The sequence below is a fragment of the Sphaerodactylus townsendi genome, linkage group LG02 (assembly GCF_021028975.2).
Source record: "Sphaerodactylus townsendi isolate TG3544 linkage group LG02, MPM_Stown_v2.3, whole genome shotgun sequence".
Taxonomy (NCBI): Eukaryota; Metazoa; Chordata; class Lepidosauria; order Squamata; family Sphaerodactylidae; genus Sphaerodactylus; species Sphaerodactylus townsendi.
Window position 1 is genome coordinate 40203944 of NC_059426.1, and position 17119 is coordinate 40221062.

The 17119-nt window shown below is 40.9% G+C and overlaps 1 protein-coding gene across 3 annotated transcripts in view; it reads right to left on the reverse strand.

Moving 5' to 3' along the window:
• Positions 1–17119, reverse strand: part of GALNT13 (polypeptide N-acetylgalactosaminyltransferase 13) — a 251555-nt gene that overhangs the window by 82932 nt on the left and 151504 nt on the right. For all 3 annotated transcript variants that reach the window (XM_048485263.1, XM_048485262.1, XM_048485261.1), the window contains exon 7: positions 15233–15350. In XM_048485263.1, coding sequence (XP_048341220.1) covers positions 15233–15350 — 118 coding nt within the window. The remainder of the gene's footprint in view (positions 1–15232; positions 15351–17119) is intronic.

A 17119-nucleotide genomic window follows, 5' to 3' on the forward strand; every position in this document is an offset into this window, starting at 1 on the left:
GAAACTTCAACTCTTCAGAAACTTCAACTGATTCAGAACTTGCTGAATGTTGTCATGTTACCTTTTTTTTCGCCATCAAGTCACAGCTGACTTATGGTGACTCTTTAGGGTTTTCAAGGCAAGAGGCATTCAGAGATGGTTTACTATTGTTTGCCTCTGAGACATGTTTCTTCTTTCCCTGGAGGTCTCCCATATAAATACTTGCCAGGGTTGAGGCTGAGTGTGACTGGCCCAAGATCACTCAGGCAGTTTCCATGGCAGAGTGGGGATTCAAACCTGGGTTTCCCGGATCCTAGTTTGACACTTTAACCACTACACCACGCTGACTACACCACATGACTACTACTAAAAGTATGGTTTTAGCGATCATAGCACAGTAAGTCTTTTAACTGTAATCCCCCTTAAAGGTTGACCAAAGCAATTTTCAGAAACATAAAATAGCTAAATAAAATGTTATGTGATTGAAGATTAGTCCACATAGTCTAGTTGAAGATTAGTCCATATCAGACACATTCCATGGCCTTGAACCATTTCTGTATATTATGCTGACATTCAATAAAATAAAGACAGATGAAGTTGGGTAGTATTATGTTGCTGTAACGGTATAGAAACTGGATATAAAATATTTAAAATATGGTTTGGAACATTTCGCTTTCTCCTAACAGACTACCCTCCAAGCAGTCATTAAACAGTGAATGGGTGCAGAGATTGCTCTGAACAAAATGACCATCTGTTAAAACCTTTTATTTATTTAGCACATATCTAAACCACCTTTCCAGAATGAAACTGCCCAGTATGCCTCACTACATAACACTCAAAAACAGAAAAAAAATCCCAGCACAAATAAGCAAGCAGCAGCTGATCAAAACCAATAAACAGGCAAGCAACAGTAAAATTAGAATGATCAATAGGCCAATTAAACAGAAAAGCAACAAATCAACTGTGAAAGATTAATAAGAACACATGCAAGGCTAGCATAAAACTAAACTGGACAGTCACAGAAAATTATTAACTCAGCGTAAAACTGGAACAAAAGAAGAAAAAAATCTTCATCTGGTACTCGAAAGTCCATGGCCATGCAGCTTTCAAGGAGGGAACTATTTCCCATGCAAGGTGCCACTGGTGAAAATCCCCTGTCCCTGGTTGCCACCAACAGAAGAGAGATTGAGATGAAGATAGCTGTCTTTCAAGTACCCTGAGCCATTTAGGGACTGGGGGAGGGGGGGCACAGCAACAATTAAACTTGATTTGCATCAATAGAAATGTTGCTATAGCAACTGATTGCAAAGTTTATTTCATTAGACCTAAAGCAATTGAGATTAATTCATTGCCATACCAAGTAAGAGAGTTGGGATTGGCAATGACGATATCAAAACCAATATTTGGCATCGTACATATCACAAGGCTTCAACAGGTTAAACTTGTAGCATCCTTTGCAGTGTGGTAGAATAGGATCAGACTAACTATCGGATCACCCTTCATCTTGCTCAGTAGCCAGCACAGAAGAGTCTCTGTCATTGGACTCTTAATTACGTCCAACCTGGAGAGAACACTCATAACTGGAGAATAAGAAGATGTATTGGAAGACAGCAATCCACACACACAATCTCTCTCTCAAGACCTAATTGAGGCCCCTCCCATACAGGCCTTGTGGGAGGAAACACAAACTAGCTCTTGATGGCTAAGTTAAAGGACTTCACACATACATATATGTCACAAAAGTAAATAACAGAGGGCAGACCTGGGAACACCATTGCCATTTTAAACCTTAATGTGAACAATTTTTAAAGTGTGGTGAGATGAGGAGCTCTTATTCCCCTCCTCCCGTGACACTGAGGGTCACTTCAGCACTTGAAAAGACATTAGGATTCCAAAGCTCCCAAGTATCTCTGACAGGGTAAGTGTCCCAGGGACGGCAGATCTGCCAGAGCAGCCGCACACTACTGGTGGATTTGCCCTCCCCCTTTGGATGGGGCTGATATACAACTAAAAACATTTCATGGCATTCCAGTCCATTCTGTGGTACAATGGTTCTGGATGTCTGAAACGTGACTATAATGTTCTGTAACCAGTGGCTGTTGAAGACAAATCCAGCATACCACTACACTTCATCAGAACCATCAATTTATCAAGAAATTATTTCACTTTGCTTCTTACACAGCTATGTAGGCACTGACTTTGCTGTCTTGCAGGAAGGCTGAATCAAATAATTGGCCTATCCGAGTCAATATTGTCTCTGATTGACAGTGGCTTTCCAGAAGAGACTTTTCTCATGGTAGAGGTCTTTCACGTGACCAACTAGCATATCCTTTTAGCTGGATAATTGGAGATGCCTGGAATTGATCTTGGGACCTGCACACAAAGCAGGCATTTTACCACTGAGCCATGCCACCCCTGATGCAATCACAGCCCTTTCATTTTTGACACAGGAGAAAAAAAGCAGTGCATTCATTCTTCTCAACCGCTGCCATTAAAAAAATCATAATATTTTTATCCTGCTTCTCAAATTTTGCCTGAGGTGGCAAACCCAGAATTACTAGTGCAAAAATAATTTTTGAAATTGCATTGTGGATAAAACAACTCCTATGAAATATTGCATAGTTTGGAATGAATAAAAAACATCTGGAGAATAGTTCAGGTCTCATTGCATCATTCAGTGCTGATAAAACCAAAGATGACCCAAATGCACATCTGCAGATAACTGTACACACACCAGTGACCAGGACAGATGCCCAATTTGTTCAGAAAGCTCCAAATTCCCAACAGTACGTGCAGACATCAGTATGTTTGTTCACTGCCAATTGTTTCATCTGTAGAGGGTTTAATTAACAGCATAATCTGAATAAACAAGTACGCGGACACAAAGGCTGCCTCCACAAACATCTGCCAGGTACTATTAAACACAACTGAACAAGAACAAATTATGAAAAGCTCAGGCCACTGCAAATGTTATAACTTTCTGTAGTGCAACTTCACTTAGTAGGTTAAATTTAAAGGTTAAAGGTTAAAGTAGGTTAAATTCTGCATGATCAGAAAGCAATTCTGTTAGATTGGGGGGGGGCAGTGGTGGTTCATTTTTATGTTATAGGTGTTGCTTCTCCACGCCCTCTGCAATCCTCAGTAGCAGCAGCTTGGGGAGCTGCAAATGCAGTTTAATGGATGTGAAGAATGTGTTTCACTTACGGTTCTTCTAATCCAACCCTACCTCCAATCATGCTGTTAAGAAATCATGTGCCCTTCAGCTTTCTTAAGAGGAAGTAGACATTTCAGCAGATTTTTCAGACCAGGAGATCCTACAGTAGCCCTTAAAATTGGATCCTAGGAGTTGGTAGACTCTCAGAAATAACGTATGGTAATCCAAAGTGAAAGGTAAAGTAATGTTTCCTATTATTTGTCAGATGCTCACTTGGGTTCCTGCTCTCAGGTTTATACAGCAGAGGTGGTTTGTTCATGTTTGTTCATCAAGAAGGAGATAAAGGGTGCCAGAACAAGGGAGCTCATGTTGTCTATATTTCTTGCTAATGAACAGAACTAAGCAGGGATTCCATCCCATGACACTAAACCAACTCAGAGGAATGTCAGCTCATTCCATTGAGATGAATATGATAAATATACCAGTGGGACGAAACAGGCACAAATCGCAACTCCATCAATCAGATCATCAAGAAATGGGTGAATATGAGCCAATAATAGGAGTCAGTTACAAAAATGAAAGATGCACAGAAAACTTCATAAATGGCTTTGCAATGGCAATGAAAGAGTTTTCCCTTTCCACACTACACAGGTAACTTGGAGTGAAACGCATGCCTTACTTGAGCTTCATCTCACACGGTGTCCACTGAATGTGTGGTGTGATAGGGAGTCTATTTTCAACTCAATTTACAGTCATGTACAGTGTTGGAATGATATTCCTCGTTTATATTTTCCATGGTGAATGGATAGCAGAGGCCTGATATCACCTGTGAGAGCCTACTTTCTTTTTACTTACAAATCAATCTCTGCTTATATACTATCTGGATGATCCAGCTAAAGTTTGATGTCTCAGTGGCTCATCTACCAACCCAGAGGCGCTGGCTGGCCAAAGAGCACAAAGGGCATTCTGCACAGCAAAGAATCCTTGGGGGCAGGAGGGGTGAGCTGTTGTTATTCTCTCACCTCAGACAACTGCTGTCTTTCATGGCTCTGATCTGACTGTGAATATCGAAATATGATTCTTCTTATGCTAGAAGCTTATAAAGTCTTCAGGGTCAAACTTAGTAAGCAAGTATTGATGAAGACCGAATAGAAAAGCTGTAACTTTGTAGTTCCTGTATTTTCCCCTAAAATTCGTACATTTGCTGACGCCCTTTTCTCCCTGGGTTTTACAGATAAGATTACATTTTTTAAGTAAAACATCTTGACGTCTGCAGGATCCAATATAAACTTTCATATGCTAAGATGCTTGACTACTGGCCTGAAGAGGAACAGCAATAGGGATGATGGATGAATTATTTAAGCTTCTGCTTTCCCCCACAGTGGTATTTCACTCCCAGCTTCCATAGATCTGTTATCCAGCCTGTACTGAAGGGCTGGATCCAAACCACATCCAGTTTTCCCCCTTCTCAATGCACCTACTCCAGACCCCAGGAGCAGCATACTATGGAGATCAGTGGGCTGCAGCCAGAGCGGAGAGGCAAAAAACTTCCACGTGGCTGATGGAAACTTAGTCGGGCTTCAACTCAAGATCTAGCTGTGGTTCTGATCACCTACTGACTTGGACAGAGGCCTAAAACATGAATAAACTGTTTCCCAAATTCAAATAATTCATTTCATAAGAATGAAAAAAAATCCAGTTTTGAATGATCAGATATGTATCTAAACATTTTTTAATATTCAGGTGACACCAAAACATATTAATAACTAATTGTGTGCAAGTAATGATTAATTCAGGTTGTATTCATGGCATTCTTGCAGAATGAAAGTTGTCATGAGCTGTACAACTAATTGCTAATTTAGCATCACATACCATTTGCCATTTGGATACGTGCACAAAGTTTTTATAAAGATGCAACTACAGAGATAGCCACGAAAGCAGCAGGGCCCACATAAATTAAATGTAGATGCTCTAGTTCATGCCCAAATGAAAGTGTACTGCAATTTCAGGAACATATTTTAAAATGGTACCACAATTTCAATCAGTTTTTGCTGCAATGCTGCTCTTGAAATTGGATAATACACTTGGATATCGCTCTTTTTTTGTCTCATCAAAACCTCACTTTGCATCAACTATCATTTTCTGCCACCTCTCATCTGTCCAAGATCAATATGGCTTCCATGCCTATGTTTCTACTGGAATAGATCCAAAGATGCCCTTATGCAAGAATATAACATCTTCACACTAGGGAAAGATTGTTTACAGGACACACAAGTAGCACTGCACACACACAAAAATGAAATGACGGGTGAAGTGTGAGAACGGATACAGAACCTATTATAGCACTACATTTCCTAGTGCAAACTCTTGTGCAAATGTCTACTTTCTTTCCCCTCATAGTTCTTTGATCCAAACACAAAGACAAATGGTTAGCATAGCGGAAGGGAGAACATCATCAATCTTCTTCAATCTGTGTGTGACTGGTGGCACCATACCCAACTGTTGTTCTGCCTTAGAAATGGTGGTTTAGATAACAAAAAACATTTCTGACTGTGAGCAGTTTTGTGGCAATTACATAGTGCTAGCACAGGACTTGCTGTGTTATGGGCAGTCTCCGTGTAATTATATCAAACCATGTGAAAAGCAGTTTCCAAACAGTACAGTTGCTACATGAAACACCAAGCTGCATTACATTTCTGGTGACCACCACAGGGTATCGCAATGTAAGACCTTAATGTTGCCGTCAAGCTTTCCCACTAACCCTAGGATTACTTGGAGAATGTATCCAATTAGTTTTGCAGCCCTGGGCTTTCAACTCTTTAAACAACAAAACTGCTGTAGCCTTTTTATCAGTGATGCTTATTCTCTTATCGGAGGCCGTGGCAGTCTCTAAAACCATGCCGTTTGCACAGCCACCCTCCCCCACCCCCCACGAGGTAGGTTTTATTATTCCCATAGGTAATTTGCTTTGCCTCTTTCCCCTCTTTTGTTTGATTGACCTGTTTCCTCTGACCAAGAACTGGGCAAATATGCTTTTGTGTTTCAGATACAATTCATTGCATTCCCGCTCTCTCCTTTTAACTGGCAACTGCACAGCACAAAAGGAGCATTTCCTCTCCAGCCAATTTATTACTTAGAGTTCCTAGTCAGCCAAAAACATAGCGAGACTTCATGCACTCAGCTCCTGACAGGAGTTCCCTCTGTCACACAAGACTACACAATACAAAGGGAGAAGGGCTAGTTGGAAGAAACACAAATCTTGCTATATAATTTGGTACAATTAACCTTACACAGAATATATTCAGAACACATAAAGGCCTGTTATGTTTTTCATTTTTTTATTAGGATTCTATTTCGCATGTCAAAAGAATTTCACTATTTTCAGCCCTTTATTATAATCTAGCCTTTCCCCAGAGGGGCTCAGATACTACACCCAATTACAACCTTCTGTTGTTTAGATTATACCTATCGCTCTGGTTAGAAAGCATATTTTACACCACCAGATTATTTGCTTCTGAGCTGTTATGTTTTAATTCACATTTGCATGGCACAAAAAGAAATATAGAAAACTAGTGGGGCCCGACCACGCGTTGCTGTGGCTTATTGTGGTGAAATGGGAAAGGAACAGTAGGAGCAAATCAATTGCAGAGGCCAGCAGTACGTGCTCATGGAGACACGCAGGCTGATTCTGTGCGATGTCGTTGATGTGTGTGACCGCATTCCTTGGGTGGAAATGGAAAGGCACCCCTCCCATACATCTAGACTGGCTGGTCATGATCCTTTACCTGGGAGTAAGTTGGGGTGGTGGCAATGGGTGTAGCTTCTGAGTAAATCCTCTGAGGGGCGCGACTCAGTCATTCAAAGTATGTCACAGTTGCTTTACCGAGCTTACTCCTGAGTAACGCGTGCCTCGGAGGCAACATGGTTTTCTGAACTGTAACCTCAGTATTCAGGGAATCTAGGCTGGCAGGGCCCTCCCTCCCCTCCCTTGCATGGCACCCCTCCCCCTCCCTCCCCTTTCCCTTTGCTAGAGTGGGTGGGTCATATCCAGAGGATGGGCCCCCTCCCTCCCCTCCCTTGCATGCCACCCCTCACTCTCTCCCCTCCCTAACTTCTCTTCCCTTGCATGCCCCCCTCCGTCCCTTCCCTCTCCCACCCCTCTTCCCTTGCATGCCACCCCTCCCCCTCCCTCCCTTCCGTCTGCTAGGGTGGGTGGGTCATATCTAGATGCTGGACTCGCTCCCTCCCCTCCCTTGCATGCCACCCATCATTCTCGTTCCCATCCCTGACTTCTCTTCCCATGCATGCCTCCCCCTCCATCCCTTCCCTCTCCCTCCACTGAATGTGTAAGAGAGGAGGTGTGTTGTGTGGTAGTAGTGGGTGAGAGAGTGAAAGGTACCTGCGTGTGAGGGGGGGGGAACCCCACCTGACGTCTCACATGGCAACGTGTGTATGTGTTTCACGTCCACTCGAGTTATTGCCTATGTACTGTTTTCACTGCTCATATCTGGCCATCTGAGCGAACATTCTAAGGGCACAAACATTCTAAGGGTGACAGTTGCACACAGGCAGCTTCATGGCCTGGTGCGCCAGGAAAAAGATGTTTTACCTGGCTCAGGTGTGTTGTCTGACAGCAGGAGGTACATAAGAACACAGTTGGGGGAATAAGTAAGGGTGTGTGAAATTTTCAGAGTGTTTGGGCCAGCAGGTGTGGGGTTATTCTCGAAGCAACAAACACATGGTTCTATCTATCTATCTATCTATCTATCTATCTATCTATCTATCTATCTATCTATCTATCTATCTATCTATCTATCTATCTATCTATCTATCTATCTATCTATCTATCTATCTATCTATCTATCTATCTATCTATCTATCGATCGATCGATCGATAGATAGATAGATAGATAGATAGATAGATAGATAGATAGATAGATAGATAGATAGATAGATAGATAGATCTATCGATAAGAAGTTTCTTTAACAATCCTAAATGTGACCTTGCTGTATTTGGAGAATGAACCAATGTGACAGAAAAGGGACACACTGTGTAATATACCAATAATGAACATTATTACAATTTCAAAAATTCAACAATCATCAGTGTAACTGATTAATAATCCATATGAGTAGACTACCATACCCTGCAACTGTACCCATTTATAAATCAGGGCATTTCCTATTTTTTATCTGAGGTAAATCATTTTCCCTAATTTGTCCCTCTTTTATCTTAGGGATAGGGTTGCTTAGGGATTGGGGCAAATACACGGGTGCCACTGATTGATTGATTGATTGAATTTGTATACCGCCCTCCCCCAAGGGGCTCAGAGCAGTGTCCAACAAGCAAATATCTAACATTTAAAATCAGCTAAAAACAATCAGTCCTTAGTAATTAAGGAACCATAATTGCATAAATTACACAGATTTCAGATGGCATCAGAAGTTCCCCCCCTCCCCCTTTCTTCTGCCCACGGGAGGTCAGATGTTTATTATATAGCAGATTTTCAATGTTATACCGACTGGCCAAATGCCTGGCGGAACAGGTCCGTTTTACAGGCCCTGCGGAAACTCTGTATGTCCTGAAGGGCCCTGATCTCACCCGGGAGCCTGTTCCACCAGGTAGGGGCCAGGGCTGTAAAGGCCCTGGCCCTTGTAGAGGCCAGCCGGATCGCTTTGGGGCCAGGGATCAACAGCAGGTCCACCTCCGAGGAGCGGAGGGGCTTAACGGGACAACACCGGGAGAGACGGTTCCTTAGATATGCTGGTCTAAGGCCGCTCCTCCATTCACATATGCATCCCCAACTCTGGGCCTTCTCAGACTCAAGTTTTATATACACTGATTGCAGACTGATGTGGTTAAAGAGAACAATGGTTAAATCAGTCCCTGCATGCCTTTCCTGTTCCTGCTCTCTATCTCTCTCTGCTCTGGATAGCGTAATCCCCTGGTGCATGGTGGATACTGGACCTGATCATCTTCCTGAGAGATCCTCCTTGGGACTGCGGCAATCTAAGTTATTTGTAGGTATTTTATTGTAGTTTTTAGAAATTGTTATACAAATTGTATTGTATTTTTGTACTGTAAGCCAGCTTGAGCCTGGCTGAGGGAGGGCAGGGTGTAAATAAACATTATCACCATTATTATTAGTTTCTCATAAAAAAACGAGGCCACTGTTTTTTAAAAGGTTGACTTTATTAATTATAGATGGACAGATTGAAGACAAGACAGAGAAGGAATGTGAAAAGCAGATGGATATCAGCACGATTGGCAAAGCAAAATAAAGTACCGTACTTCAAATTTCTACTAAAATACTAAACAATTAGTAAAATATATGATAAATGCCCAATGATGACTCACTTATGGCTAGTCTAACAGAGTTGCACGGACATGTATGTGCCTCTGAAAAGCCTAGGAAGAGGGACTAAGAAGACAGAGGGAAAGAGAACTGAAGATAATGTGAGGAGGTCTGGGGATATGAAAGGGAAGGATATGCTAGACACACAGTCAAACGGGAAGGGGAGCTCGCAGCAATCAGAAAATCAGGGAATCTAGAGAAGGGCTTTAGGAGAGACAAAGGGAACCTCAATGGCAGGAACCAAAAACTGTGTCATAGAGGAAAAGAGTGTAGGAACCATAGGTCACAGTGAGAGGAAGAGAGGATGATAAAAGAAAAATGAAAACTTAAATAGCTATCAGTCTTTGATCATGCTACTGGTTGATATCAGTAGAGGGTCACATGGAAAAATCCAACCAAAGAGTATGATTTAATCCCAGACCTGAATAGGGCTGATGACAATGCACATGCTTGTAAATGTGCACACAAGGTGCTTTTGTGTTTGTGTGTCTTTAGTATATAGTCTATCATTTTACATACTGCAGCTAGTTGTGCCTGAATACTACTGCATATGAATCTGCAATTTGACTTTTCATAAATCTAAGGACTTCTAGTTATCAACTGATTGACTAGTAGTGGACAGTTACTCCATTGTGGAACTTATAGGTACAGCCTCACTAACCTCAACTTAGTCCCGACCATCTCCTTATTCATTCTATTTGCTTTTCAGGGACCAACATGCAAATATTGTCCATATAGAATTTAGACCTCACATAATCCACAGAGACATCATATATCACTTTTCAGCAATACCACAGAGTAAGTATACTTTCCACACAGATTTACATAGAAAATAGTAGGGCATGTGAGCTAAAATTACTGGATCCATTTTTCTCACGGTAGAGCTTTCGTTTAATATAAGAAACTTCGTGCTAGCAGAAACCTCTGCTATTAACAAAATTCATCCAGAATGCTGTCTCCAGCAATCTTCTTTCTTGCCCCCACATCAGTCTTTTTCTGACCCTTGAAAAATGTATTCCTGTAGTCCTGAGCCCCACATGGATTAACAGCATGTAGGTTGGTGTGATAACCCGTTATCTTTATTCATGACAGAAACCATCCTTGATGGATTTTAAACAGTTTCTATTTCAGTGGCTACATTCATGTGAATTTGTTGTTGTGAAAAAAGATGAATTATTTGTAAATGTGTCTGAGGCACAGGAGGCAGGAATGCAAAAGAACAAACGGATTTGCTTATTTAGTTTCTTTTTAACACTGTTTAAAATCAGTACAGTACATTTATACTGCTGTATAAATGCACTGTAACAACATAGCATTCCCTTTAGGCTGAGGGAATTTTCTTTTTCTTTTTCCAGAGATTACACACGTGTGCTTAAATACTAGATAACCTGACTAACAACACCCTGACTAACAACTGTTTCACCCAGCCACCAAATGACAATTTTTCAAGCCCTTCAAATGAACCTGGCCCTACAGTCACAGCGATACAGAGTCTTCAATCTATTTCCCTTGGACAACAGACTCATTCTCAATTAAGATTACTTTTCCTCAGTAACCTTCATTAAATAACCAGTCTGCTGTACCTGAGAATGTCTCTTTAGCCCACCAGTCCTCTCAGCGGTTTACTCCCTCCCGAGTTTACTCCCTCCCCTCAGGACTTTGGCTCTGATCATTCAAAACTTGATTAAAGGGGACTGGTAGATTACATGATTGGGGGCATGGGCCCCTCCGCTCCTCTACCTGTACATTGCTATCAGAAAATTGCTGTAGAGATGTAATGGTACTTTCTACCTTTTCTGTAAGTACAGGTCTGTTGAAAGAAAAGGGAGAGGGTGAGTTTGCGCCCTCCCTACTACACCTCCTGACCCACTGGCTGTCAGTCCTCATGGGTCCCACAACCCTGAGAATAAACTTTGGTGCCATTGGAAATGACTGCCAATAGAGGGAAAATGCAAATCGGAAAATATCATGATTCTTGCATCTGCAGATCATTTCATCAAACTCAAAGGCTGAAACCCTGTACATCCATTCCCCCTAGTACCGCTTATTCTTCCTTATTTGTGACAATATCTAGATATTTACATTCTAATCATCTTCCACACATGCTATAAAGATAGCAGAACTCTCATCTTGTTCTTAAAGGAATACATTTTTTTACTAAGTTTACTGTTGGACAATGAACAATAAATTTGTAAAGTAGTAGGATGCTCTAAATTTCATACCACATGTTCACCAATTCAATAGGAAGACTCACATATCGAGTTCAGCCTGTAGTGTGCTACATTACATTGTGAACAATGTGAACCCCAATACTGGGGGTGAACAAAGTTGTCCTATTGTAGGTACGTGATCTACTAAAGAATTCGTAAAATACTCTAGGATAACTAAGATTTCTTATGCTTGCATCTTCTGCTACTAGTTCTTTTATTCTTTTACTCTTAAAATAATTTCCAGTGTTGCCTTATGACTATATCAAAACATGACCTACATTTCCCTGTCAACTCCAATTTGCTGTTTTCTACATTTTTTAAAGAAACGATTTTAAATTGCCAATTTACTACATGTATTTAAGAGCAGAGTAAGCAAAATTATATATTTATTTAAAACACCACTGGCTCAGACTGAAAATGTACCAGTAAGCAACATTAAAACACATATTGAAATACACAAACTGCAAATTAAAAAGCACTCAATTTTTCAAAACATACACAAAGAATTAAAACAAACACTGCCGAACCTGCTGAAACAATTTACCCTTCAATAAATGGCCTCTGGAATGAAACCGTTTTATATGCCTTTTTAAGGACATTTTCGCACATGCAGAATAATGCACTTTCAATGCACTTTTCACAATTGTTTGCAGGTGGATTTTGCTATTTTGCACAGTAAAATCCACCTGCAAAGTGCATTGAAAGTGGATTGTAAGTGCATTATTCTGCATGTGCAAAAGTGACCTAAATGTGGCAAGCAGTGGGGTACTGCTAATGGGAATATGGGGTATCCCATCTTCCCAGGTGCATGCCATTGAGTGCCGCCCCCAGCCTCCCTGCAGGCTGGGGGGCAGGGCTCGGCAGCGGGCAGCCCAGGCAGGCATCGCAGCACAGGCCAGCCCAGGAGCTGGCCTGTCACCGCGGTGACTATCCGAGTCACCCCCAAGCCCCGGCCTCCCTGCTGGCTCCGGTAAGTGTGGCGCGGGGTGTGTGGTGAGTCAGGCCAGGGGGGCACAGGGAGGCAGTCATGCTGCCGGGGAGACATTTAGGCCCAGTACACAACTGGTGGCAAGTACACAGTACTGCAACCACTTCAACAAAACCTTGGCAATAAGATATAAACTCAAACCACTGAAGGATTTCAGCATAGGATAAACTATAAGTAAGACACAGGATTGGATACATTTTTTGAGAGGAGAAAACTTGCCTTGTTAAAGAACAAATGAGTCACTCCTCTTTATTGCAAGTTTTGGTAGATAATGTCTAGGAAACTATCCTTACAAGCTGCGTAATGCTCTGTCAACTGCTTTCAAATCAGAGAAATTTGAGCATGTGCTTTTTTTCCCCACTGATATAAACCGAACTGGAAAATGTGTTCATCCTTGACTGGATGGGCCTTAATGCCTTTGAAGCCAACACCATTGTTATGCCACAACTAATTAGAAGGTTTACTTAGAAAAGTTTTTCCAATCCAAATTGTGGCATGCTGGGACACACTTGGAAGGAACGAGAATTGTTCTCATTGATGGACACTCCAGCCAGCATGTGGTGAATGGTCCTTCTAAAGGACCGGGGCAAGGAAATGATTCATCTCACTCTGGACTACAAGATGCTCAGAAGTGGCCTGTAAGTGTTCTTACACCAAACAAGTTAACTCTGTTGCTTGACCTTTGAGGAAAAGGATCAGCTTGTCAAGTCACACTATGATTTAAAGGCTCTCAGTTTCTCATGCTTCTTTTGAGCATAACCCAAGGCAATCCAGAGTAAGATCATTATATATCTCTCCCCCGTATTCAAGGATGGAGAGGAAAATTCTTTCTCACCAGTGCTGAGCTAATTAGAAGCATCAGAATTATTATGAGGTATATTAGGGTAGGATCAGAAACACTACAAAATATGCACCCAATACGTGGCTTATAGACTTCTGGAAATTATGACAGTGCTAAAATATATTCCCTTGTGTCCAGGTGCAAATATGTCATTTATGAGTTGCCTGGATAATATTCTGTCACAGGCTATGCTAGCAGTGCTTAGGACAGCTAGAGAAGACAAAACACAATGACACAGAAATTGATCTCAGATTGCAAATGCCTTAGCAGACCAGGTGCTCGGGAGCAGCAGCAGCAGCAGGCCATTGCTTTCACATCCTGCACGTGAGCTCCCAAAGGCACCTGGTGGGCCACTGCAAGTAGCAGAGTGCTGGACTAGATGGACTCTGGTCTGATCCAGCAGGCTAGTTCTTATGTTCTTAACACAACCTGTCAAGTTGTAGCACTCAGTGAGAAATCTGAGAGACAGCGTAGTATAGTAGATATGGAAACAGGAAAATGACTAGGTCTTTCTTAAACTACCTCACAGAGAGTTGTGAGAATGAAGTCAATAAAGGGGAAAAGATATACAATGTCCTGAGCAATTCTGGAGAAAAAAGTTTGCTAAATAAATAAATAAATAAAATATCTTTGACTAATGTATTTGTCAACAATATAAAAGTTCACTAGAAAAAAAACTAATGCTGGCAAAGTTTTTCTAAAATGGGATTATGTCAATAAAAAATTTCCACTGAATTCTAGTCTTAAATACAATGAAGAAAAACACATTAATAGTGTTTTTCTTCAAAAGAGAGCTATCATAAAAAGCCATGAGTTGAACCAACTATTTCTTTCCAACTTGTTCTGGTAGAAGGAAGACCCTTACTCACATACTCACCCATCTGTGTATACAGTATCATCAATGTGGTTGGTTACTTCCCCCAACCTCACTCATGTGTACTATACATATACTCAGTTTCCATAATCCATCCATGTCCTTTTTTGAAAACTGGGTACACACATAAAGATACATACATGGTAAGGCTGGTTTGCACTTATGATGTTGTACACATCATGAGCAGCTAACATGGGACTTGTCCTGCCAGTGGACAAGCAGGTCAACCAGTCTCAAATTTTCTTACACACTTTAGTTTAGTCCTGCCAGTGGGCAAATAGGTGAACCAATCCAAAATTTTCTAACACACTTTAGTTCAATCATTCATCACATTCTGTCATTACATTTTTTTAAAAATCAGTTTTCTATGTTTATAAGTTCATAAAGTCATTCTCAAAGGAAATCTAGTCAAAGATTTTTTTTTTATTTTGACATAGACCAACCCCTCTGATGACGGAGGAAAGTTGGGATCCACCAGGGCATGAATCAAGTCTGGTCATAATCTCAAAAGGACCACAGTGAAAGAAGTCCCATAATAGCTTCTAAACTCATGATATTTGGAAGCTCCAGCTGGAAATGCATGACACTTTTCTGTGAAGTACATTTATTGATCATTCATATCAATTTTTTAATTACTTGATTGAAAGCTTAGTACATATCAATTTATGCATATCTCAATGCTATTTTTAATCATCAAAAGTTTCTAAAACATGGCCAGACTAAAATTTGCATTTTACATAAAATGAGCAAAATGAACCCATTGTAAAACTCAACAATTTTACAGAATAACCATGCCAATTGTCAGAAAAGGAAGTAAAATGGTGAATTACCCTAAAAGACATTTCAAGATTTTCTCCACCCCAGATATCCATTCCTGCATCGTAAGTTCCTATCTCTTCAAAGTAGTTTCTGTCAATAGAAAATAGGCCACCAGCCATAGTAGGGGTCCTAGTTGAAAACAAAAAGAAAAAAAACAAACAAAAAACACAAAAACAAAGAAAAGAACCTTTTGAAAGATATTGTGTGGAATTTAATGAGTGATACTATAGAACACATCCTCCAGATGCTTCAGACATAATCACAAATCTATTTACAATAAGGTAAAGGTGTATATTGTTTTTGCCTACATTGATCCAGAGCAAAAGACTCATACCTAGCCAATCCATGCATGCACTTCAGGTTTCTTTTTGAAAATCGTTCCCTCTTCTCTTTTGTTTTAAACACTATACCTCACACTGTTTAGTAAATGGAATAAACCGAACATCAACATCTAGAAACATAATCTAAATACAGGTGGGAACCGCTTGATGTCTTGCACAATTTAACATCTTCGTAGTGTTAATAGAAAAGGCAAATCTAGTTACTGGATAATTCTATACAATGTTTCATTGCCTGAAAATATCCAATATCTCTAAAAAAAATTAAATCTTGCTTAATTTCTTTAAAATCTGGTTAGAGATGTATGCATGGCAATAAATGTATTGGCCTCATGTTTAAAAACTCCATGACGGAGGTATTAGAATGAGGAATTGATGTTTTTCCCCCCAGTGATTTGATTACTTAAATTCTATGGGGTGCCATAAACCTTCACTTAAGACTGCACAAGCAAACAGCTGAGAAAGCACCTGCCTTAGTAATGCAGCTTTTATTGATTATTTTGCATTGATTTATCAAAATGTGTACATTATATATTTGATACATACTGGATTTGTTTCCCTTCTATATGATTATTTAAGTCTCAATGTTTGGGGCACCTTACTCAAGCAGGGAGAAACTGAAACCGAACATCAATTTTTTTTCCTTTAAAAAGGAAAGGTGTTTTCTCTCTTTGCATAAGAGAGATACACTTGCCATATCCAGACAATCACAAAACAGTGGAAACACACACATACATGAGACTACTTAGTACTGCTTAATGATTCATTTTCATTTAAACTGTTGTTCTCAGACAAAGACTTCAATGGCTCATTTTTCCTTGGGATGGATCCTAAAGAACTTTAAACACAGAGAGTACATGAAAGGTATTTCTTCTGTCTTCCTTTTCTTACTATAGCTCTCTAGACTCCTAAAATGGGACTCTTAAGGTACCCAACGTTTTTGAACCTGTGTGAACCTTTGGAATTCTGATACATGGTGGTGGCGCAGCCACAAAAAGGTTGTCACAGAAGGTGGAACGAGTCACAAAATGACTGCCATAGCTTACCTTCAGTCACACAGTGAAGATCCTTGTGCTGTGGTGGTAGCTGCTGTCAAAGCAATGTTGTAAAAAATCTGCATAGCCAATCAAATCTCCAATGGCCAATCAGAAGCCTTATAAACAAAAGCCTGCCTGGCTCCACCCACTTTCTGAAACACTTGGCAGGTGCCAAGAAAGGTGTTAGCAGGCACCATGGTGCCCACAGCCATCATCACATTGGGGATCCTTGCTTTAGGTTCGGGCTCTTTGCTATGGTATGGGGCACAGAATTGAGAACTACAGACAATGGCATAGGCAGAAAGCACCCCTTCTTGTCTCACTAAGTTCTTGCTTGACTAACACAAAAATGGAGGTTGCCACTTTCCCTTCCTGGCTGTAGTTCCCTCACCTCAGGCTCCAGAAACAGATTCTCAGGGGGGGGAGGGGATTGCAGATGGGATGGGATAGAAGGCAGGTAGCCCCATCCAAACCTGGAGGTGGCAAAATATGGTAGCACCATGCTGCCTTCAGTAGGGTTTTC